Source organism: Lontra canadensis, unplaced genomic scaffold (assembly GCF_010015895.1).
Source record: "Lontra canadensis isolate GAN:19392208 unplaced genomic scaffold, GSC_riverotter_1.0 scaffold147, whole genome shotgun sequence".
In the NCBI taxonomy this organism is placed as follows: domain Eukaryota; kingdom Metazoa; phylum Chordata; class Mammalia; order Carnivora; family Mustelidae; genus Lontra; species Lontra canadensis.
Genome location: NW_022631141.1, coordinates 1,302,706 through 1,329,129, shown reverse-complemented (window position 1 = coordinate 1,329,129; position 26,424 = coordinate 1,302,706). Strand labels below are relative to the sequence as shown.

Sequence of the window (26,424 nt, the reverse complement as noted above, 5' to 3'; positions counted from 1 at the left end):
TCCATCACCAGTTAAAACACGTCTCTAGAATTATACATGACAGCTTTCCAAAGGTGAGTGTTAACTGCTCACAACAGAGAAGTATTTCTCAAGACGGGCGATAAGGAATCGCACACGTGCACCGCACTGCCGAGGACGCCCAGCCTTTGCGCCCCCGTGTCGTGCAACAGGACGCTGGCTGGAGCCTCACTGCCATGTGTTTGCACAGAGGACAGCCCCAACTAAACTCCGCTGACAGAGTCAACTGTCTCCACACTGAACATGCACTGTATCTTCCCCTAATTACATGACAGAACGCATGACGTAAGGGTTTAAATCTCATCAGTCAACACAGTGTATTACTAAAAAAAAAAAGTAAGAACACATAGGCAGAGGCACAGACACATGGATCAGAAACAAGGAATTCCGAACAAGGTGCTGATCTCTGCAGTGAATAGGAAAGTTTCTATTATCTTCCCACTGAAACATTTTTAAACTAAGTGCAGGTCTGTGATATTTTCACAAATCACAGCCTATTTGAGTGTATAGGTCTTGAAAGAAAAGTAAAAAAGCATTAAGTATATTCTTCGGAGAGTGATCAAAATGAAGCTTTGTGGCTCTAATGTATTTGCTAGAAGAATAAGAAAGATTAAAGCTCCAAAGGGAGGGAGAAAAAAATGAACCAAGATGGGACCGGGGAGGGAGACAAACCACAAGAGACTCTTCATCTCAGGAAACAAACTGAGGGTTGCTGGGGCGTGGGGGGCAGGGACAGGGTGGTGGGTGATGGACACTGAGCAGCCCATGTGCTATGGTGAGTGCTGTGAAGTGTGTCAGCCTGACGAGTCACAGACCTACAGCCCTGAAACAAACAGCACATTATATGTGAATAAAATAAAAACTAATCATAAGAATTCATAACGTAGCAATCAAAAAATAAATCCAATGATTAAAAAATAAAATTTAAAAATAATTACAATAAAGTGGACTTGTTCTGTAAACAGCTTATTCTTTAGAATACCAAGAAAATCAACAAACACAGCAAATAAGGAAGGTAAAATAAAATAAAATAAAGCTTGAAAATCTTTCAGAAAATATTTTTAGGTTGTGTCTGTGTAATAAAAATGCTTCAGTATTATGTGCAAAAATACATTACACAAATGTTAGAGATGCCATCCTCCTATCTACCTAAGGTCATAATGTTTTAGGGACAAATTGGGCTTTGAGATCATCTGCTTATAAGCAGATATTATTAATTTGGTTATTATTAATCTGGATAGTATTAATCTATTTTTTATCAAGTTATGGCTTATAAATATTTTTTATCTCCTCTGAATTTTTATTAAAGCTGTTTATTTTACCTTCCTTCTTTATCTGCTTATAATTCCTCATGTATACAAGTTAAAACTGGGGGCCAAACAGGTGATTTTTAGAAGGATGGCTAACCATAAGAGCTCCAAAATACACATATACACTGTCTATAGACCTATATGGGGTCTCCACAGTTCTCATTAAAGAAACATCCTGCAGAAATGTCCAACTATAGGTCTTTGAGCGTCCAGTAATAATTCCGTCTGTGTCAAGGAAACATCATCAATATTCTGACTCTACTCAAAAAAGTTACTGTCCCTTTCTGAAAAATGCATTAACTGTATCTTTCCCAAGATTTTCTAAGAACCCTACATAACAGTACCATAGTAACTCTGTTTCTCTCATGTAGTTAATTGCCTTTACAAAGCTCTTCCTCATCTAGCTCAGCCTATACCCAAAGACCAGTACTAAAAAAAAAAAAAAAAAAAAAAAATCCTAAGTGAAAGGTGAAAGCTTCTATTTTCTACAACATACAAAATTTCTAAATTACATTTCACTTCATAATCCTCGGGGATCCTTGTAATATGAAGACATCCATGACAAATTTCACAACTCAGGATCAGGCATTAGTTTACTTCCTAACGCCAGGAATGTAACCAGTTTTGTCTCCCAACCTAGGGGACACTGGCAATATCAGGAGGTATTTTTGAATTTAACTGTGTAGAGGAAGTATTCCCACACAGACCCCCCAAACGTCCTACTGTGGTGCACACTGGCACCAGTGCTGAGCAGGGGACACCGGTGCAGCTAGAAAATGACCTCCACAGCCTGGCTACTGGTGTCCAGAGCCACGGCGGCCGACCCCCCTGCACGTGTGCTTTCCCTTCCTTGCTCGCGTTCTCCTCCCTCGCAACCATACCCCCCACGCCATGAGACCTTCCAGTTAGCAATAAGCATCATTCTGGGAAAGTATCAGAAATGCCAATTTCAATACCTTTCTGTAGGTAAAATGTGATACAATTTAACTGTAATAATGAATGAAATCAAAATATAGGTCGTATTTTATATGTGAAAAAATAGTACTTCTTACCTTGAATAGACAACGGCATATATATTCATAGACCATATGTTTTAATGAGCTGATAAGAGACTGGATTCTCTGTTCTGTATTTTCAGATTCCTATAAATTACAATTAGAAAATTTAAAAAACCATTAGGAAATTTATAAACATGTAAATAATACCCCCTAGCATAATCACACCTATAAACTGCTCCTCCAGACTCAAAGCTGATTCTGGAACAATTATCTTTGTCAATTCAAGGGGCCAAACAAGTACATTAAATTTGTACACTAATACAAGAAAAATATTTGATGTATTTTTCTTTAATGCAGAGTTAAGGATTTAAATGAATGAAAATTATAGTCAATTTCCAATAATACAATGTGAATTGAATTTGACAATACCACTTTGATACATAATGGCATTAAAAATACTATGAGTATGGGTTAAACGCATTTCATTCCTTGTATTATAATAATCAACCCAGCCCCAAAACAGGGTGACCAGAACCACCCAATATAAAATTTTCTCATCCTCCATATAAGAACCTGAACAATCTCAAACCACGCCTTCCACGTTAGCTAAAGATGGACAATAACTTCGACCGTGATGCTGTGAAGAACTCATACCACCTTTAGTGCTTCACCTGCTCTCTGCTTCCGTGTGGCATATGACTGCCACGATCTGGAAAATACCACTAATGGCTGTTCCCTCTGCTTACTGAAGGAGGGCTTGGTGCGGACACAGACAGAGGGACTGTCAAGGCTGGTCTGCTCCCCAACAGTGAAAGAGCTTTCCACCTCACCTCAGGGAGCACTTGGAGGAAACAGCCCGTGGAAGTTGCACTCAGCTGTACGAGTTAGGCTAAATTTTCTTGCTTGCTTATGATTATAACTGACAAGAAAAAAACTCGTACGACAATTGTAACAGTTTAAAGAACTACATCCAGGATAAGCTGGGTGAGGTGTGACACCGACATAAAACCACACAGGCTGGTTCTCATGTGCAGCAGGCCCCGGCCCGGCCCCAGGGATACCTGTCCTACCTGAGAGCTCACGTGGCAAACAGCCTCTCCCCTTCACTACTGCTTCACGACGATCACGCACGTGCACACATACGCATGCACACACATTCACACAATACACACACACATGCACATACACACGCACATGCATACACATACCATGCACACACACACGAAGGTCAGTGTTCTTCCAGAGCCACACCATCAAAGACGGCCGGTTCCGGAGGAGACACAGAGCTGTGCGCCAGCATAACCCAAGTCCCCACTGGGTTCAGGCGGAACTGCTAACCTCTTCGTCAGTTCTCCCGCTCCTTCAGAGCGCTGACTTCTTTTTTGGAAGATTTTATTTATTTATTTATTTATTATGTATTTATTGGACAGAGATCACAAGTAGGCAGAGAGGCAGGCAGAGGGGGAGGGGAAGCCGAGCAGAGAGCCCAACTCAGGGCTCGATCCCAGGACCCGGAGATCATGACCCTAGCGGAAGGCAGAGGCTTAACCCACGGAGCCACCCAGGCGCCCCCAGAGTCACTGACTTTGAACAGGAATATTTTTAGACTAAAGGAAAAGAAAGAATTTAAAATAAACTTATAATTGTGTACTTTCTAAGTAATTATGAGAAATCTATCATGCAAAAATTATTCGAAGATGTAATCCAGTGTTGGTGGGGACACCGATGGAAAAGGCGCTGTCACCGCCTCAGTTTAACACACCAAAAGCACATGTCCCCAAGGGTAATGAGAAGGCATTTGTCTGAGAGCTTCCAGACAGGCACTGTGGTCCCAGTCATCCAAGTCTAGGAATTTAACTCAGAAGAACACTAGAGAAGCAACACACTGAAAACAGAGAAACCGTCAATGTCTGTAGCTGTCTTAATGCCTCCATCAGAAAGGATATTACCCAACTGTTGTAGCCACATGGACGGGATGGAAGAGATGATGCTGAGTGAAATAAGTCAAGCAGAGAGAGTCAATTATCATATGGTTTCACTTATGTGTGGAGCATAACAAATAGCATGGAGGACACGGGGAGTTAGAGAGGAGAAGGGAGTTGGGGGAAATTGGAAGGGGAGGTGAACCATGAGAGACTATGGACTCTGAAAAACAATCTGAAGGGCTTGAAGAGGTGGGGGGTGGGAGGTTGGGGGAACCAGGTGGTGGGTACTAGAGAGGGCACGGACTGCATGGAGCACTGGGTGTGGTACAAAAACAATGAATACTGTTACGCTGAAAAAAAAAACCAAAAAAAAACCCAAAAAAAACCACAGGCCCATTCTCTGGGGCTCCTGGGTGGCTCAGTGGGTTAAGCCTCTGCCTTTGGCTCAGGTCATGATCTCAGGGTCCAGGGATCGAGCCCTTCATTGGGCTCTCTGCTCAGTGGGGACCCTGCTTCTCCCTCTCTCTGCCTGCCTCTCTGCCTACTTGTGATCTCTCTGTCAAATAAATAAATAAAATCCTTTAAAAAAAAAAAACAAAAAACAAAGGCCCATTCTCTGATACCATCTTGTCAAGAGGTGTGCACCCCACCACCACCCTCTCGATCACAGCAACTTTGGGACTGCCTCCGCCAGACTGCACACAACACAGGTGACACTGACCCCAGGCTGACTTACAACAGCTTCTGCCTCACGCACTGGAACACACGTTCAGCCCCCAACATGTCCTACCAGACATCTGCTACTCTGTGTGGTGCAGAAGTCCAGCTCGGTGTCCTCCTCACCAAGCCCTCTGGCCCCAGGCACTGGGCGACCGGGGAGCCTCCCCCTCCCACCCCTGCTCCGCTCCTCCTGTCCCAGCTGAGGTCCCAAACACTGTCAAAGAGAGGTAAGCCATCGCTGCTTGGCCCTGGCCAAATTTCCCACAGAAGCCGTGAGCTAAAGAAAACCACCATCAGATTGGCCGAGCCTGGGGTTAGGAAAACGTCTAGATAGCACGTGCGTATAGGGCTCACACCATCCGGCCTCCCAATCTTCCCAGGTTTCTACGGAGGCGTGAAAGCTGTCCGTGCTACCCTGGGGCTTACTGTAAGGACCGTGTGATACCTGTGGGTGAAGACACCCCCTCCCCCTTAGCAGACGCACTCCATAAGGCGGAGGACACTCCTCTAGCCTCCTTAGCTACAGGACCTGGCACGGAGCACAGCTCAAATGACTGACAATGACATTTTCAGTGTTGTTTTCCCCAAGGAATGAGATTATGTAGATAACTTCTTAGCCTTATACCATTTTAATGATAATCTATTACTTATGGATTTGTACTCAGAACTGAAATCACTTCCATTGAGAGGACTGTCACCCCAGGATGGTTGGTATAGAGCGTAAAACACAGTTTAGCTAGTTTCTGAGCTAGTCTCTTTAGATAGTTTGAAACAGTCCCATCGGCCTTCTGAAACAGAATTCCAGACAAGTTTTCACAGGCAATTCTCACCCTAAGCCAAGCCCCTAGTCAAGGCATCTCAGCCACTGCGCACTATAGGATAAGAACGGCGTACCTGCTTGCTCCGCAGAGCTCGCTGGAAAAGTCGCAGAAAGGCTGCCAGGCTGAAGCGGTACATGTTGTTAATTTTGGACAAGTCGGAGATGATGAAGTACATCTTGCTGGCGCTGTCAGCCAGGGGAAGGTAGGCGTCCCGCTCCTGCAGATCAGAGGGCGTGGAGGTGGCCCTCAGTGCTGGCTGCACCTGCCACCCCGTGCCCCGCCGGCCGCCCTGCGCGTCCCACACGGGTGCCACATGGTGACATGTCACACAGCACCATCTAGCCCGCCGTCCTCTTACAAGACTGAGCACCGCGGATTAAAGAAGTCTCAGCTCCGGGACCCCATGTGCGGCCCTCTGGAGGGCGCAGAGCACCTGCCTGAGGGAGCAGTGAGGGGGGCTGCTCAGCAGTCAGGCCCCAAGAGCAGCGGTGCGACTGTGCGTTCCCAGAGGGAGGCAGTGTAGGGTCGCTGTTAGGGTGGCCGGAGGGCAGGGCACCATCGCCCCTGCAGGGAGGGGAGCGGGGAGACCATGAGTGTAGAGCTCTGCGAGTGTAGCGCGGCCCCCGAGTGTAGAGCGACCGCGAGTGTAGAGCGTGTGGGTGCTGGGGCCGCAGGAACACTGATGGAGCGGAGCCTGGACTGGGGGTCAGGCTCCGCGTGGGCACCGAACAGACCGAGAGCACACGGACCCCTGGGACGCAGGGGAGGGGCCCCGACTGGGCAGGGCCTAGTGTTCCCAGTGGGACTCGGGAGTCACTGTGATCCCAGGCCAAGCCCTGTGCTGTGAGACCGGGAAGAGAGGGGTGCACCATCGGCCGGGCTCAGCCAGGGGGCCGGGCTCAGCCAGGGCCGCACACCTGCTCCTGCAGCGGTTCCCACAGGGGCTTTCGCAGGACAAACGGCGGCGCCCTGCAGGTGCACAGCCAGGACACGGGCCGGATGGCCCCGAAAGGACACCTTCAGCACGGGCCCAGGCGAGGCTGGAGCCCAGAAATGCACGGGAGCCCTCATCTGTGCGGGCATTAGCCCGCCTTCAGGCAAAGCTCCACCACCAGAGTGCAGAAGGAAAGGCGGGCTGTTCTGAACTTGGACTAGGACTTTGCAAAAGGGCTTATTAAAGAAGGGCAAAAGGCATTTTAAGCCATGGCATCTTAAGGGAAGAAAATGTTTTTAATGGAAAAAACACCTCAGAACTCCTACTTAATATATTGAATGTGCCTTAATCTTAAAAAGCTCCAGGAATGGCAAAGATGCTCTTAACAGTCATTTTCAGTACTCTCATTTTCAACTTCAGTATAAGACTGTCACCCCAGAACCAGAGCTAACGCGGCAGCAGAAGTCAGCAGAGGCCAGCGGACCTCATGCTTGTTGCCCTGAGCGTCTCACCCCACCCCCCAGAGCAGGACCCATCAGACCCAGGCTCTGGGCTTTCTGAAGAACTTTCTTTTTTGTAATCATCATTCCCCCAAAGTCCTGACTCTATACTGTTTAGTCATATTAATATAAAAGTTTAAGAACACATGATATAAGATTACAAAAAAAAGGAAATAATTACTTGGTCAAGGGAAACTTGGAGTTTGTAAGATTCTTTCAGCGACTCCTGAATAAGTGCGCTGCTCGCTTTCGTCTGATTCAAAGATTCAATCAAATCCTTATTTTCCAAAATATTTCCTTGGGATGTGGCAAGTGTCTGCAGCAAAAATCAATAAAATAATGTGAATATTATCATACATATTAAAATAACCTATGAAAAGAAGCCCATCTTAGCTATCATTAAATAATGTTTATGAAAACTTACGTTATTTTAAAAGAATTTCAACATTTTATAGCTTATGAGAATGTTAGAGTAAATCATTACATAGTATATCATCAAAGCATATGTATTAATTTTATCAATCTAATAAAATAAAAACTAAAGTTACAGATTAAATCATAATTTCATGCTACATTTTAATGCCGCTTGAAACTCTAAGCATATAATAGATAATTAAACATCAGTGAAATAATATAATATAAAGACAGTATTCCTTAAAAATCACTTATTTTAGACATTAAATTACCATTACTTCTTAAGATCTTGTATTCCAAGACATCTACTTTTTTCTGATTTTTTTATTTTAAGATATCTTTGATACAACCAAAAACATGTGGAAGGTACTACTGAATTTTTAAATAGCTATTAATTATATTCACTAAAAAAATGTCATATAAGAAAGCATCCTGAATAACTAAATTTTACCTCTAAAAGAGATTCCTCAAGCTTGGCTAACTGTATTTTCTTATCTTCTTCCTGTTGTAATAGTTTTGTTTTCTGCTCCTCTAAGTCAGGTTTCTCATGCTGAATAGTTAAAGCCAAAAGCTTAAAAAAAAATTTTTTTTAAGTCAGTTATTTTAGCGGTAAAGTTCAAACAGAACAAAACAAACTTCCCACAAACAGGCCTTGTGTTGTGCCAAATATTGCAATTATTATGGTATGTACTTCATTTGACTCTAATTAAATATGACTATTATAATATTCATAATTCATATTATATTATAATTTTCAGAATTATTTTTGACGAAAGAGAGGCAAATAGTTAAACTGATCAATAAAACATTAAATAGTATAGGACATGTGTAAGAAATTTTCTTACTTAACATATCAATATGTAATATTTAGTTCTAAAATTAGATTAAATATGTAACAGCTATGGAGACTAGATTTTTTAAGTGGCAAATATTCCTATAAAGAAACAAAGAGATCTCTTACTTAAAATACTCTATCCTCACAATCTCAGTGAGACACCACTTCACCCCCACTAGAACGGCTACAGTTGAAAAGACAAGTAACAATGTGTGTCAGCAAAATGGGGGAGTGGGGAGCAGAATCCTCACACGTTGCTGGCGGGGAAGTAAAGTACAGTCGCCTTGGAAAAGTCTGGCTGTTCTTCAAAACGTGCTCCAGAGAGTTACCACAAGAACCCGGCAGTCCACTAAAAAGCCATAGAACTGCACACTTTAAATGGGCGAATTAAATGAATCTCCCTAAAGCCATTTTTAAATGCTATGTCAAATTCTTCATTTTGAAACTTTAGGGTTTATGACACGGGAGGGTCATAAACCATGTCCATGCAAATCCGCCGGACAAGCGACCTCACTGAGCACGTCTGACAGATCTGACCCCCGTTGCGTGGGGATGGCCAGGCTCCAGACAGCATGAGCAATTTCACCAATCAATTCTGCCATGCTTTGAGTAATCCCTTCATAGTTTTATTTATAAGAAGCATCATCCAAGTAAGTCAAAACATACCACCCATAGTAACACATGCTGTGAGCTGTATGTTACTATAAGAAAAAGAATTTTAAAGGAAATTTTTGAAAATTATAATTAAGTAAAAATGTACCAAATATACACACTATCATAGTAAATGAAAACAGGAAGAGTCTACAACTGTTAGATGAGTGAAAAACAGAAGGACTCAAAGTCAACAGGCAAGATAGCCTGAAGAGGAAAATGAGAGAGGAAATGGAAGCAAAAGCCTAGAATATAAAAAATCATTTTGAGATTCACATCATGGCCTAAATCATAAGAAGTCATACACAGAGATGAAAATTCAAAGACGCATACGTCCTAGTGGAAAGACAAATGTCAGCTGGGGACTCTAACACCCGCCCTCAATCAGCCAAACAAGTCAACTGAAACGGAGTTCTCGTACGTGAACTTCAGTTTTTATAATTAAAACAGAGAACGTAGCTGAACTCAATCTATGATCCTTCTCTCTCCCAAACTCTCCCACACATGACAGAAATCGACCCTGAAATTAACGTGCGGCTGGGAGAAGCGGCGCTTCCATGCTAACAACAGACGCACGAGTCTAACACAAATGATAAAGTACACCCCAAGGCTTGACTCCACCCACAAACAGATTGTCAAGACGGTTCCAAAAGTTTAAACGCTAATCACTTCCACAAAGGCACCTCCAGTTCCGAGAGTCCTCTGATACACCAAGCTGCAGGAGACCGCAGAGGTCACGTCTCGGTGGCCACACGTACCTGTCCTCGCAATCCACTCCTGGTGGTCGTGAAGTTGACCTCTGTAACGATGGAGGCTGCGTCCGGTGGGATGAAGGGATTTGGGTTTCTTGTTGACAAGAAAAGTCGGAATTCTTCATTGTAGTCAATAATTTTGTCACCTATTTGTACCACATAACGTGGTCCTATTTGTTTAAAACGACACAATTAGTTGGCTTCAATATTCTGTCTTTTGCTTTATGACATTACCAAATCTAATTTACATTTCCTAGTATTTCTCAACAGTCATTAGCACAGGCTTTTTAGTAGAGTATGGAATAGCAGCAGTTAGCTGCCCAAGGAACTAGGAACCAGAAAGCCCTGTTCGTCAGCACATATACAAACAGGGCTTAAGCACCAGTCAGTAAGACGATCTTGGGATACTGATGCGTCAAAGAAATATATACATATTACATTTTATTCAAAATTTTCCTGAAATGACTAATTATAGGTGACACAAACAATAACAACTCAGTTATATACAATTCTCCACGTAACTCATCAGTTAAAAGATGTTCATTGAGCAGCTTTGGTGGCTCAGTCAATAAAGCGTCTGCCTTTGGCTCAGGTCATGATCTCAGGGTCCCGGGATCAAGTCTGGCATCGGGCTCCCAGCTCAGTGGGGAGTCTGCTTGGGATTCTCTCTCCCTCTCCCTCCACCCCTCCGACTCATGCTGCCTCTCTCTTGCTCTCTCTAAAATACATATTTTTTTTAAAAGTGTTCATTTTCTAGCTTTTAAGATGTACTATGTAAAGACAGAAAGAGCTGGTGAAAACCTAGGATTATCAATATATGAGGAATTGCAAGGATGCTCATTATTAACTTCAAAGGACTTATTCAGATTGCCATATACAAGTGACTTGAGGTAAGAAATTAAACTAAGAGAAAATAAAGTTCCACCTCATAAAGGTGTATATTCCAAAATTTAATAAAAAAAGATATCCATTATACAACACACACAGAAAAATAAATCAGCAATTATACCCGAAACTTAAAATTTTAAATTAACAAATAATTATTTATTTTTTAAGTACAAAATACACACTTTCAAAGATTATTTTCAAAGACTAAGAAAAGTATTGTAAGGAGTTTTTGAGAACCCCAGAATGGGTTTTTAAATTTTACTTAAAAACTTTTTTTAAGTTAATATGAAAATAATTCAATAAGCACTTTATGAAAAAGGATATATAAATGTCCAAAAAACAATATCAAAACAATGTTGAACTACAACCTTTATCAGAAAAACACAAATTTAAAACCCCAATGAAATACTTCTACATCAACTGGAATGTTTCAAGAAAACGTAAGCAGGATAAATGCAAAGAAAGCCAGTTCTAGGGACATCATAATCAAACCGCAGGAAACAAATGGGGAAGTCGTAAAGCATCTGGAGGAAAACACCCATCGCCCCTGAAGAGCAAGGATAAGAGCCGCAGGTGTTTCTCAATGGGACTGACAAAAGCTAGATGATGAAGGAATAAAATCTTTAAACTGCTAAAGAAAATAAATACCAACCCAGGATTCCATGCCAGGCCGAAAAACAAATCTCCCTCAGAAACCAAAGAACAAGAAGTTTGTTCCCAATGGGACTTCCCTGAAGGACACAGGAAAGGAAATGCCTCAGACAGAAGAAAGCTGAGGTGGGTGGAGAGGGGCGCACGCGTCCCATGATGAGCACTGAGCCGTGTCCACGAGTGCTCCGTCACGGGGCCGCACACCTGACACTAACAGAACCCTGCCTGTGAACCAAACAAGAATGGCAATTTAAGGGGTGCCTGGGTGGCTCAGTGGGTTAAAGCCTCTGCCTCCGGCTCGGGTCATGGTCTCAGGGTCCTGGGATCGAGTCCCGCATCGGGCTCTCTGCTCAGCAGGAGGCCTGCTTCCCCCCTCTCTCTCTCTGCCTGCCTCTCTGACTACTTGTGATCCCTGTCAAATAAATAAATAAAATCTTTAAAAAAAAAAAAAAAGAATGACAATTTAAAAAGGAAAAATAACCTAGATGTAAATGAGGAGATGATGGGAATGATGAAAGACTTGGAGAACCATAGAAAGATCAATCTGTGTAAATACAGGTTTTAAAGACAGTCATTAGGACATCCTGTGACCCTGATGGTGTGTCACAACAACGCAGGGGCAGGTAGGGGGTCCATGGGGTCAAGTGCCCTGGGGAAGTGGCAAGGCATTTAATTTATTTGTAATAAAATAAAAAGTCAAAGATACACATTGTTATATGGAGGGTGACCATTAAAAAAATAGGAAATGTTTTATCAAGAAATAAAACCACATTAATTACAAAACTGGATCAGGGATCAAATGACCTGCTTAGCTGTGTTAAATTACGTAACAAACCGAAAGACTACACGGTGAGTGGAACTGAAAACCAAGTGGTAAAGTGAAGAGAGGCGCCCTTGAGAAACAAGACTAACAGAAAATGGAAAGTAAAAGAAAAATTATTACCATGCAGACACTAACCCCCCAAAGCAATGTAACCATTCTAATAGCAGACTCTAAAACTTGATACATTTCTGTAGAAAAAGGACATTTCAGAACGATAAAGAAAATAACCCAAACAGGGAAAGATCACATTTTCAAATATGTATGCACCCCAAAACACAGCTTCAAATATTTAAAGCAAAAACTAAGAGAACTAAAAGAAAAACAAATTTAAAAATCATAGAACCTTTAAGAAATTCTCTCAAGAAATGATAAAAAAAAAAAAAGGCAAAGAGAGTAAAGACACACAAAAAAACAACACTATAATGAACAAACCTGACAAAACTAACTTTAGGAAAAATTAAACAACAAAGAGCAAATTTCACATAATTTTCAAGTGTACATGGAAAAAGTAATGAAATGTCCAGCTAAAGAGAAAGAACACCAAGGTTCAAGCAACTGAATACTGCAGAGCAAGTTCTCTGGCCAAAAGGGAGTTGTGCTGAACATGAAAGGGCACTAGAAAATCTCCAACTGCCAAGACATAAAATAACAACAATAAAGTTATGTAAGTCAATGAACTGAAAAGAAGTTAAAACACTGGCATGAAGCTGGAGGAGGCTGAGAGGGAAATTTATAGACATCAATAAATGTATTTAAAAAAAGATGAAATGTCAGTATTTTGAATTTCCATCTCAAGAATCTAGAGAAAAGAACACCAAAGGAAATCTAAGGAAAAATAACGGGAAGGGAATTCCAAAGAGGAAAAACCAGTTCAAAAATACAATAAAGAGAACGATGGGCATTACGGAGGGTACCTGTTGTGATGAGCACTGGGTGTCATATTTAAGTGACAAATCATTGAGCTCTCCTCCTGAACCAGTACTATACTATAAGCTAACTAACTAGAACTCAAGTGAAAACGTGAAAGAAGGGGCGCCTGACTGGCTCAGTGGGTTAAAGCCTCTGACTTTGGCTCAGGTCATGATCTCAGCGTCCTGGAATCGAGCCCCTCATTGGGCTCTCTGCTCAGCGGGAAGCCTGCTTCCTCCTCTCTTCCTGCCTCTCTGCCTACTTGTGATCTCTGTTTGTCAAATAAATAAATAAAACCTTTAAAAAAAAAAAGTGAAACAAAACAGAAAAAATAATTTAAAAATAAAGGAAATCAACAAAGTTAAAAGTTGGTATTTTGAAGAGATTAGTAAAACTGATAAACCTTCATTAAAGATGGATTGAGGGAAAAAAATGATCAATGTCAAGAAAGAGACATCATTATACAACCAACTTAAACCAAAAAGTTATGAGAACATTATATAAAATATACACCATTACATTTGGCAATTTGGACGAAATGAGCAAATGCTTTAAAGATACGTAACTTTAGCAAACGTGATACACACACACCATAGAAGACAAACAGAACAAGTCACGCCGGCCGGCAGTTCACAATGAGGTCCCGTGGAGACACGGTATGGTCGTGGGAAGATGGCCCAGAGACACCGGTCACAGGACGGGGCTTACATTAGGTGACTGGACAACGGTTCAAGGACCGTGTGGTTTTGCTGGGGAACAGGTGTGGACAATCGACGACCGTGATCTTAATAATGTTTCTCGAGGAGGAAGGGAAGTGGAAGGGGACTACGTGATAACTGGTTAAAACACAACAAACGCAGAAGCCACTCCAGTTAGCTGGGAGAGGAAGCTGTCTGGTTATCGGTGTGATCGGAACGTACTCTCATTTGAGACTGAGACTTGAGGATGGTCCCAGCATGGCCTGTGGGCTGCTGGTGCTGTGAAATGACTCCCGGTCCATGCGGAACCCCACAGCGGGCTGTGAGGACCAGGCCAGGCCTCTGGAGTCCATGGCTTCTGCTCTCTCTCCCATTTAAGCAACATACGGACACAAGCCAACCTACCTACACTGTCAGGAAGGCAGTCACGCTTGTGGGGGAGTGTCGTCAACAAGGGGGCTTCTGCAGTGCAGATAAAGCTCTAGATCTTGCTCTGGGTACTCACACAGGTGTATGCTATTTGCAAAAATTCATAAACTGCAACACACACATATTTCAATAAAATGTTAAAATTGAAAAACACGTGGTTTTCTCTGGTGAATAGGACTAGTCGTGAGGAAGGAAGGGATGGAAACCTACATCCATTCTGTACTATTCGGTTTTATAAATTGTGCATGTTTTATTTGGACAGAAAATTTTTTAAATATTTCAAAGTACATGGTTCACTGTCTAAAAAGGACGCTTGGATGTAAGTGCTGCGTCCTACCCTCAGGAAGTATCAGACGCGGACCAGTAAAGCCCGACAGGGCGGAACAGCTTCAGGCCTCAGGGTACGCGGGAGTTAACCCACAGGGTTAGCAGCGAAGTTCATTTTGACCATTTTCTCTTCTGGACACAAAATCTTCTGTGAACCTTAGAGAAGCCTAGACACACCACGATGGGACACAAGTACAGATCGGTCTCCTGCTCTCTTTCCAGGGAAAGTCCGAACGGACATGTTTGTTATCTTGGTTCTGAACCTGGATCAGGTTTCAGAATATGGTTTGGTTTGGTCGACATTTATAATAGATACAGACGTTGTATCTGTTTCCAGGTCCAAACTCTTCAGAACTACATTATCATCCAACCTAGACAAACCCAAGTACCATGTGAACCACCATCAAACATTCCATCAATGGGTAACATTTCGGTAATGGTCTCCACTGACACAACTGCTCCACTGTGCTGATACCGTCCCAGGCTGACTAGCTGAAGATGAGCGGGATTAAGTGAGGACAAATACAGTCTTGCCAACCAAATGAGCAAACTGACAAGGCCCGAAAGACAGCCCACATGGACCATTAAGAATAAACCGCTATCAGACAGAAGAAAGGGAAATGAAGGAGTCGATCCCATTTACAATTGCACCCAAAACCATAAGATCCTTAGGAATAAACCTAACCAAAGAGGCAAAGAATCTGTGCTCAGAAAACTATAAAGTACTCATGAAAGAAATTGAGGAAGACACAAGGAAATGGAAAAACGTCCCAGGCTCATGGATTGGAAGAAAAAATACTGTGAAAATGTCTATGCTCCCTAAAGCAATCTACACATTTAACACAATCCTTATCAAAATACTATCCATTTTTTCAAAGAAATGGAACAAATAATCCTAAAATTTATATGGAACTAGAAATTACCCTGAATAACCAGAGAAATGTTGGGGGAAAAAAAAAAGTTGGCAACATCACAATTCCAGACTTCAAGCTCTATTACAAAGCTGTCATCATCAAGACAGTATGGTATGGGCACAAAAACAGACACATAGATCAATGGAACAGAAAAGAGAGCCCAGAAATAGACCCTCAACTCTAGGGTCAAGTAATCTTCGACAAAGAAGGAAAGAATGTCCAATGGAAAAAAGACAGCATCTTCAACAAATGGTGGTGGGAAAATTGGACAGCCACATCCAAAAAAATGAAACTGGACCGTTTCCTTATACCACACACGAAAATAGACTCAAAATGGATGAAACACCTCAATGTGAGAAACGAATCCATCAAAATCCTTGAGGAGAACACAGGTAGCAACCTCTTCGACCTCAGCCGCAGCAACTTCTTCCAGAACACTGCCAAAGGCAAGGGAAGCAAGGGCAAAAATGAACTATTGGGAATTCATCAAGATCAAAAGCTTTTGCACAGCAAAGGCAACAGTCAACAAAACCAAAAAACAACTACCAGGATGGGAAAAGATATTCTCAAATGACATATCAGATAAAGGGTTAGTATCTAAAATCTATAAAGAACTTACCAAACTCAACAGCCAAAGAACAAATAATCCAATCAAGAAATGGGCAGAGGACATGAACAGACATTTCTGCAAAGAAGACATCCAGATGGCCAAGAGACACATGAAAAAGTGCTCTACATCATTTGGCATCAAGGAAATACAAATCAAAACCACAGTATTTCACCACAGTGAAATACAAATCAAAACCACCTCACAACAGTCAGAATGGCTAAAATTAGGAAGTCAGGAAACAACAGGTGTTGGTGAGGATGTGGAGAAAGGGGCACCTCCTCCACTGTTGGTGGGAATGCAAGCTGGTGCGGCCACTCTGGAAAACAGCATGGAGGTTCCTCAAGAAGTTAAAAATAGGGCTACTCTACGGCCCAGTAATTGCACCACTGGGTATTTATGCAAAGGATGCAAACGTGCTGATTCAAAGGGGCACATGAACCCCGATGTTTACAGCAGCATTATCCACAATAGCCAAACTTGGAAAGAGTCCAAATGTCCATCAACTGATGAATAGATAAGGAAGATGTGGGGTGCGTGCGTGTGCACGTGTGTGTAATGGAATATTACTCAGCCGTCAAAAAGAAGGAAATCTTGCCATTTGCAATGACGTGGATGGAATCAGAAAGTATAACGCTAAGTGAAACAAGTCAGAGAAAGACAAATACCATACGATTTCATTCATTATGGAATTTAACAATTAAATCAGATGAACATATGGTGGGGGAAGGAAATAGGGAAATAAACAGTAAGATTCTCTTACTGACACAGAACAAATTGAGGGTACATGGGTGGAGGTGGGTAGGGGATGGGCTAGATGAGGGCTGGGCATTAAGGAGGGCACTTGTGATGAGCACTGGGTGTCCTATGTAAGTGATGAACCACTGAATCCTACTCCAGAAACCAATATTGCACTGTGTGTTAACTAGAATTTAAATAAAAATTGTAAGGGAAAAAAAGGTATCGGGAGCTAGTTCACAGATCCGGTTAGCACCAGTGAGGAGCAGCCTGACTGAGCGCGGAGACTGACATCTGGAAGGGAGCTCCGCTCACAAAGTCCGAAGCCCGCCGCAGCACATCAACCCCTGCCAGGCCGCGCCCGCCCCGCTTCTGCCCCGCGACCTTCTCCCGCAGCAGCTCCAGGTTCTATTGCAAGCTTGCAGGGTCAGCTAAGTCCCGCGGGGCTGGTGCGGTGCACGGGGTCTGTCCGTGCGCGCGTAAGTATGAGTCACCACGGTCTGGAGCGGGAGAGCGGGACGTTCCCGCCGAGGGGCGGGCTGCGGGAGCTGTGCGGGAAGAGGAAACCTGGTGGTCCTGAGACTCCGCCCCCGGCAGGGCCCGCTGCTCAGATGGCCGGCTTCCCCGCTTCTGGAGCCTGCATGCCGGCCGGGTCCTCATGTGGACCGCCCCCAGCACGCACCGCACGGGCTGGTTTATGCCCAACGGCTGCTTTCGTTGGGGCGGGAGGGTCTGGAATGTGGTCTCGTGCCGGGCAGGACGGGCTGGCCACGACACCGTGTGACCGAGTGTCCACTGAGCCTCCTTGGCCCCTGCCATTGCACAGGCACTGTCACAAGCTGGTCCTGGGAGCAGGAGGCTCGCCCCGCGGGACCCCGACGGCAGGGGCTCGGAAGTTGGCACCTCATTTCCGGACTGCTGACCTGACGCAACACGTTCTCTCTAGGCTGACTTCTCCTTCTGTCTTGTCCCTGCGACGCATCTTAGCCCACAGTGAGAGTGTTTCAAGTCCTCTGTCTTCTGGACACACACTGTCCCTGGGAGAGTCTTGGAGACCCTGACACGAGAACACCTCTATAAAGGCCAGAGCTCACCGACTCTCCCTTCTGGACCACGACGGCATTCCCCCACTCAACCAGAAAAGTCCCATTCAGCGGCAAGACCGACACAGGTCAAAGTGAGCTATGAAGTTACATACTGCGGAAATTCTAAAAATAGTGACTCTGGAAAATGTCAAATGCTTACCTTGAGCAACCAGATCTCGTCTCAATAACGGATAGAGAACAGGTTCTACACCATCCATCTCTTGGATAATAAGGGTTTTCCCAAAACGTACTGCCAACTCAAGAGCCGTAATAAAGTTACTATCCTGAGAAAATAAAAAAGAATACGCATTAATTCCTTTATTACCGTAATATCTACAAAGGTCCTTACAGATAATGAAGGAATATATTAATAGGAATAATATGAATATTTTAAATTAAATATGCATGTTAATAACTCAATTATTCATGATTGCTTTTCTAGTTATAAGTACTGGCTGATGAATCATTTTAGTTGAATAATTATCAAATAGATTTCATAAATAATTCAAATAGACATACAAAAAGTAAAGATTTAAAAAAAAACTTTTTTTCAATCCTTTATGATGATTTCAAATTTCAACTTGATGCAGAAACAAATTTTCAAATTCCGTATATAAGTTACTCACCCAAATATTACTAAGAACTACTTTGGTTATGTTCAAAATCAAACACCGAATGGAAGAGTAAAGAGAAATGATGAATTCTAGCCAACTTTCCTTGACGTGATATGTGCTAGGTCTAATCACTGTGGAAAAAAACATCTGGACAAAATTCTGTAACCAGGCAAGATTTTTAGACTTCCTAGCTAGTAAAAGGGTTTTAAACATCACTTCAAGCCTCCAACTATGGTTACAAAAATTAAATATTTGGAATAATAATTACTAAGCTCTCCTCCCGTAAACTGTAAGTGGTATTTATGTATTATCTAATTTATAGTTAATTCTTTTTTAAAAAAATATTTTATTTATTTATTTGCGAGAGAGAGAGACAACGAGAGAGGGAACATAAGCAGGGGGAATGGGAGAGGGGGAACCAGGCTACTGCCAAGCAGGGAGCCCGATATCGGGCTCGATCCCAGGACCCTGGGATCATGACCTAAGCTGAAGGCAGAGGCTTAATGACTGAGTCACCCAGGTGCCCCTAACTTAATTATCCTTAACACACAAATGAAGCAAGTACCTCCATTTTATAAATGAAATATGTTTGAAAGAGGTAACTGCTCAAGCACCAAAAGAATATCTACGAAAAAGAATACAAATTACACTAGGCCTTTCTCAAAGAGAAAAAACACAACAAAAACCTGACCCTAAATAATTTTCTCAGCACGATAAATATGGCAGTGAGAGGTCACAACTATGATTATGTTTTGCCAATCAACGTGTCTCATGCTGGGACACCTGAGAGACACTCACCGGTGAGGAGCAGGGACAGGACATGAGGAGAGGCACTGAGAGAAAGCACCATACGCTGCAGGTCCAGCAGCCTCTCTCCAAGCAGAGCTGGGAACTCTTCTTTCTCTAGGAGCCTATACTTATGTCTTTGATCATAATGTCATGTAAATGCTCATTTAATCGTCTCTCTAACCTCCCAGACTGGCATCACCATGAGGACAGGAAGTGAGACTACCTTACTCACTAGCAAATTCCCAGGGTTTGGATTAATGCCTAGCATTTGGAGCGATTAAATAAATATTCTCATCCCTTTCGTAGTAAAGCTAAAAGTTCCCCTTTCCTTCCCCGGGTCCCATGCCAGGTATGTCACAGGACCGAGTCTGTGCCTCCTGAATACACACCCAGAACTGCGCCCACCGTGACATGCTGATACCAGTCGGTGTCTCAATTTTAAGTCATACAAACCTGCTGGTTAATGACTTCCAAACGTGAGTCTTTCAAATGTGTCTTTAGCCACTCTGTAGCTTGAGAAGAAGGGTCTATAAGGAATGGGCATACTTGACTCTAGTTCCAAAAAAGAAAAAAATTATAAGCTTTCATCAGATGGAAATCATTTCCCGAAAAAGGTGAATCCATTACTGAGTGAGTTTTCTCTCATTTGGAACGGGTACGTACACAGCCCTCAGGAGGGAGTAAAGGTTCAGTCTGAGCCGCACCCAGGGGCTGTACCAGTCCACTTCAGAGCTACCGGAAATTCACACTAGAAAATGAAATGCCACCACAGTCAAGCGCGAACAGTCCCCTCACTACACGGTAACTCAGAGGACGTACAGCGAACTACAGGGAGCGAGAGCTCTGGTCCCAGCGTGACATCACTCGCACCTGTCTTCTGCTTTGAAAAGACACAACCAAATTATTCCAAACTTTATATATGCTTCGGTTGAATAAGCCATAAAGACCTTAGAAGAGAAGTATGAACTCATCATAAAAGTATTGTTCAAATAATTATCAATATAACATTAATTCTCAGAAAGCAGTATGGCTAATATTATAAAAGGAGCATCCTAGGAAAGATGTAGCTTATAGATTAAGATCTAATGAACTAGGAACTAAACCCATTACAGGGTACCCTGAAACAGAGAGTTAGACACCAGTGGAAATGCACTAAACACACAATGTCACTTAGCAGGTGAAAAGAAGACAATTATAGAGATATGATTAATAAAAATATATGTAAGTAGATGAATACATACATTGGCAAGTATGACAGTCTAATATTACAAGTATTGTTACCCAGTAAATGAGACCTAAATAATAACTGGCCCAATTTTTCTTACATGTTCACACTTAGAAAACTGTGATGCGGTCGGGCGACAGGGTGAAGGAAGTGCACGGAAGCGCAGGTGACATGAAGACGTAGCCCCGAGGAGCATCTAACACGGGCACAGAAACTATTTCAGGGACACACCAAAGAGGCTGAGGGTGGGGACCACCCACCCCAGGGACAAAGAGCATTTTGTCAGCAACGCTGCTTTGGACCCACAGCTGGTGGTAATAAAGACTTGACTGACAATAAACCGGCCTCATTATTGTTTTAAAATGCCCTCCAGCCACACACCCCCTTTTTGCTTGCACCTGGAACGGACCGCTCAGGCCCCCCGAGCTCCCACAGGGGCACAGGGCAGTAGGATCCCCTCTCAAGCTAGTCTCTCTCTAGCTATTCCCACTTACTGCTCCGTCACATAAACGTGCCTCTCCTAGCAGATGAGGTTTGGTACACAGCCTTGTATGTACTTCCTGTGTATCACATCTACATTGGAGATCTAATTCTATGCTAGTAGGAGAGCAAACATTCACCAAACTACAAGATTTTGCCCAATCACACAAACAAGGATTTTAAAGTTTAAAAAATGTTCTTACCCATGATTCCAAACCAATGATCTGATGCAGTTAAAAAAAAAAAAAAAAGAAAGATAACATATTTCAGTAGGACCAAAAACATGCCCTAGAATGCCAAAGAGCACTTACAATTTTGATTTCATGTTATTTATACTCCTCTGGAGAGATTTAGACAAAATCTCTGAGGTATATTTTAATATGATTATTATGTTTAATGTCATGTGATCCATGATTAAATGTTGTCAAATTCTCCATGTAACAAATTACAATAAATCCAAAAACGATGAGCTTTCATTCATTCATGAGTTCATTCACCTACCACGTGTTGAACAACTATTAAGTCAGACAATATGAGGGCTACAGAAATCAAGGACGCTTACCCTCAATGACATCACACCCAGGAAAGACACGGAAACGGACAGTTCCACAAAGAACACACACGAGTCTACAGGCAGGGCACAGGTGGGTTAGGGAAGCCACTAGAAAGCAGTTCCAGTCAAACTAAGTCAGGAGAGAGAAACAATACTTAGCCTGGGGAAGAAGTAGAAACAGCACGTCAGGCAAAGGGAAGAGCATTGACAGACAGGGGGCGAGAAAGCCCGGCACAATCCGGAAGCTGGCAGAGCCCGGCAAGCCTGGAGTGAAGCAGCAGAGGCCGGACGGGGCACAGCACGGGGCAGGAGCGGTCTCAGTGCTTCAGGTCTTACTACGCTGTGCCTACAAATGACAAGTTTATGCCGCAAGCAACAGAGAGTCACCGAAATCTACTGATCAGAGCGTTGTCTTGGTAAGGTTAATAAGGTAGAAAAAGCATCCTACGGCGGGGAAGGTAGTGATGCGGGGGGGCCAGTGACCGCCAGTGTGACACTGTATTCATCCAAAGCCCCACTCTGCAGCCGAAACGAACCCACTGGCCGTGGCCGTGCTTAGAGCGGGATAAATCCATGACGGTCCTGAGATGTAGATGTGACAAGAGGTGTTGAGGAACTGGCTGAATGGAAAACTAGAGAGACAAAGAGACTTGCGGATACGCTGCTTACTCTCCTGGGCCAGCACAGACATCTCCACGGGTAGGAATAAGAAAGAGTGAGTCACAGGGAGGAGGAGGAGAGAAGATCCTCAGTGTGCAAAGCTACCTTTGCCCACCTGCATGCCCGCTCCATGTGTCTGCGATGGGCCATCAGTCATCTAGCACTAACCGACATCTAGCCCAAACCAACGAGCACACCGCCCACGCTAACTGATCAGAATCCTTCTGGGGAGAGGGCACGGACAGCGTCCGGGTGGGGGCTGCAGACCCATCTCTAGTGCCGGAGCATAAACTCTGATAATAGCAAGCCAGGAGCCACAAATGGCCATCCTTGACACACAGCAGACAGAACGTAGCTGGGAATGAGGCTGTCTGTTGAGATGGGTTGGGAAAACAATGTCCTGGTGACACCATTTGAATCCTATAGCTGGTCTCAATGTTTTCAACATCTCGGTTAACTTAAAAGCACAAGTTCCCTTTTTTTCTTAAATGTACTATGCTTGGCCACTAAAAAAATTCTTGACTAAAAAAAAATAAGTAATGATTAATTTAGAGACAGAGACAAGTGACTTCACCCTTCTGTGCTGCAATGTCCTTATCTATAAATAGGGTAACACATGGACTAGACAAGGCGGATTTGAAAATCCAGTGAGACAGGGGTTGAAGTGTTTACCCTGTTGTTCATTCTTACATAGTGATACGTGTATGAAATAGTATGAGTGCTTCAGTGTTACTATTCCTTATTTGAGGTTTATTTGCAAAAAGAACTTTCTCTATGTGATTTACCTTTAAAATTTTGTGTTCTTTACATTAAGATCCAATTAGTTTGCATTTCCTCAACCTACACTGAATGTCAGAAAGGAAAATAATCTCAGAAATTTTGTGTGGTTTAAAAAAAAATTTGACAAAAAAAATTTTGTGTGGTTTAAAAAAAAATTTGACAAAAAAAATTTTGTGTGGTTTAAAAAAAATTTGACCCTGAATTGTCTACAAACAGTAACATTCAATACATGTCTTCACAAGAAAAAATTTGCGAAATCTAAATCAAGAAAAATTTATAATACTGTAAAATTTAAATTAATCACCTTTCCCATCTCCTTTTGGGATACTTTTCACTCATACCTCCCCCGTGGTTTCTAAGCCTTAGAGCTCTGTGCTACCACTGGGTCCCACCCACAATATTGGAAAGATCACAGAAATTATCACCCAGGTCAGGACACTCTGGAGAATAAAAGGAGAGCTAATATTAATTACATCAGGACCACAGATGTGAATCACAGGACAGGCAATCCAGGACACAGGGTCCCCATGGCCACCTTCTTCCCAGCTCACAAGAACATAGGTCACAGGAACCTCTTGCTGATGTACTTAAACTAACTCCCATCACAAGGTCAATGGGAGACAGTTAGTTGATTGTTTCCTCTTCCAGACATTATTGTACTTCAGCAGTTAGTTTAACACAAATACTTTTATAAGACAAACAAAGGAATAATCATGGACACAAAGGCTCTATGAGGACCACTGATGGAGAGAGCAGCTGCAGACCGTGAGTGTGGGAAAGCCCCCCAGGAGAGGGAGAGCGTCAGGAACACGTTAGTGGTATCAGTGAGATGAGCTACATCTCTCAATCCAAATTACACTGGACTCATCATGCCTAGTCATGTTTAATGCAGGGAAAACTTCCCAGAAACCCACATGTATCCACTTAGAAATCTAATGTCACATACACCACTTGAGCAGGTCTTATAGATGCGGGCTATCCAATCATGGCCTCACCTGCAAGCTTACTCTAAGTGCAGACTACTTGAGAACTGAGACAGAGGGCTGACTAGAATGCAAATTCATCCCCCCAAAAATAACTAATTACCCTAATAAATTTTCCATACGATTTTTGTCATATAGATGCATGTAAATATTGGCAATAAATACTGCTATATTACATACACAGTAAATCTAAGCTTATTATGAAAATCAATTTCAAAAACAACTTGTCCCATATTCATCATGAAAGATCATTCAGAACACAAAAGTAAACATTTTCAATTAGTATCATCAGGAAAAAAAATACTGTGATAAATATTTTTTTTTTCTAAAGTCTCACCCCCCTGATTTCTTATGGAATAAAAAAAGAATAATATTTAAACTCTGTGTTTTTTAAATCAGCAAGTGATTGTTTACTTAGATTGCTAAAAAAAGAAGACGAGGTGAGTATGAAACTTTGGGGAAGGAATAACGGGATAAAAAGCACCAACTATGGAGAGAGCCCAAATGTCCACTGACTGATGAATGGATAAAGCAGCGGTGCTATACATACGTATGTGTAACTGTACATGTATGTGCATGTGCCTGTGTATCTGCATATGTATGTGTATGTGTGTACCTACATGTACGCGCAGATACGTACGTACACATACATGTATATGTACACACACACGCAATGGAATACGACTCGGCCATCAGAAAGAATGAACCCTTGCCATTTGCAAAGACTCGGCTGGAGCTGGAGTGTTTATGCTAAATGAAACAAGTCAGAGAAAGAGAAATACGACGAGCTCTCACTCACATGCGGGATTTAGGAAAGAAGGCAGCTGAGACTCAAGGATACAGAACAAACCGAGGGTTGAGAGAGGGAGGTGGGCTGGGGATGAGCTGATGGGGGATGGTTGTTGAGAAGGGCAGTTGCGGTGAGCAGCACTGGGTGTTATACGTAAGTGATGAATCACTAAATTCTACTCCTGAATCAACTTTACCATATATGTTAACTAATTTGAATTTAAATAACTTGAAATTTTTAAAAAGCACACACTTTTTTATATAATGTAATGAATTTATTTACCTACATAGAGTTCCAGATTCGTGATTCTACTGTGAAAAATAATGATGGAAAATGTTTTAAAAGAGAAAAAAATCAATGCTTTAAGAAGTCAAGACTGTTGGCTCTTTGGTCAGCAACTGTTCTGCTGGGAAGGCAGCAGTGTAATGAGCCAAAGCATGTCAGCTGGCCAACAGCCCAATCAAAGGACCCTGTTTCATCCAGGAGCGCAGGGCCCACAGTACAAATGCTCTAAGACTGTGGCTGGTGTGACCTAAAAAGGAGCATTCAACGTTCATGCTTCGTGGGAGCTATGGACGGAGACCGTGTGTGGGCGGAGGAGGGGCTGCAGGGAACAAAGAAGAAACTGGTGTACGGAGTACAACGCACTTGAGACAGAAGCAACAGGAAAAAACACCTGTCAGCAGAGGGAGAGCCATCCTCCCATGATCTGTTACATCACACAAAGGTACACCAAGCTAATGGTAGAGATCTTACTTCACTAGAAGAACTACCAGTTTGTATACCAGAGCTGCAATCTGATTTTCCCATTCATCGTGCTAAGAAGTCTGTGAGAGTTTCACATTTAAACAATGATTTGGGAGAAATATACATTACGGGAAAGAACAATTTTCAAAAAATGCATATTGTTATCCCTAACCTACAACCCCAAACTTACCTCATCTTCACTTTGTAGAACTTTGTTTTGTAAAACACAGTAAAATAAAATGGTAAAATCATATACTGCAGATGCAGGAACTATACAACAAGGTGAATCAGGTACCACTAAAATATTCCCATTACTATTAGGGAGTTCAATTTAGAATTTTTTGTCATGAAAATAATGTTACTTTAGTTTATACTTAGGTAAAAAGTAAATTATACTGAAAACTGTAGATTCACCAACCAAATCATAAATGGATTTTCATTCCCAAAATAACCCCACTTTCACGTAATGAGAAGAATAACTGTGAAAGCCTAAGAACCTGAAAAAGGTGATGTCTGGAGCAGCTTTCACAGGAACACTTCCCATGAGAAATGAAAACTGATTAATTACCTGTAAGATAACAAGAGCATTTTCTATGGAAAGGTCATCTGATGGCAGGCCTTCACTTTTCCAAATTAACTGCTCACTTTCAGTACAAAGAAATCTCCTTAGGTCAAATTCTGAAAAGTTTAAGATATTAATATTTCACTACAGTGATCGTGTACTTGACAAGGGGAAGGGAACAACACTATTTAAAATATACTCAAACAAAAGTCCCATGGCCATCCTTTAATATTCAATCCATTCTTCCCCCTTCAGCGTAAGAAGTTAAGGGGGATAAAAGTTTAAGACAAAAAG

At 42.5% G+C, this 26,424-nt stretch overlaps 1 protein-coding gene across 1 annotated transcript in view; it reads right to left on the bottom strand.

Moving 5' to 3' along the window:
• DYNC2H1 (dynein cytoplasmic 2 heavy chain 1) overlaps positions 1 to 26,424 on the bottom strand; it is a 274,850-nt gene that overhangs the window by 141,607 nt on the left and 106,819 nt on the right. Inside the window, exons 63-71 of the mRNA XM_032844099.1 lie at positions 26,137 to 26,246; positions 21,259 to 21,279; positions 19,804 to 19,902; positions 18,108 to 18,231; positions 9,885 to 10,048; positions 8,092 to 8,211; positions 7,408 to 7,542; positions 5,866 to 6,009; positions 2,381 to 2,470 (exon numbers count right to left, since the gene is read on the bottom strand). Coding sequence (XP_032699990.1) covers positions 2,381 to 2,470; positions 5,866 to 6,009; positions 7,408 to 7,542; positions 8,092 to 8,211; positions 9,885 to 10,048; positions 18,108 to 18,231; positions 19,804 to 19,902; positions 21,259 to 21,279; positions 26,137 to 26,246 — 1,007 coding nt within the window. The remainder of the gene's footprint in view (positions 1 to 2,380; positions 2,471 to 5,865; positions 6,010 to 7,407; positions 7,543 to 8,091; positions 8,212 to 9,884; positions 10,049 to 18,107; positions 18,232 to 19,803; positions 19,903 to 21,258; positions 21,280 to 26,136; positions 26,247 to 26,424) is intronic.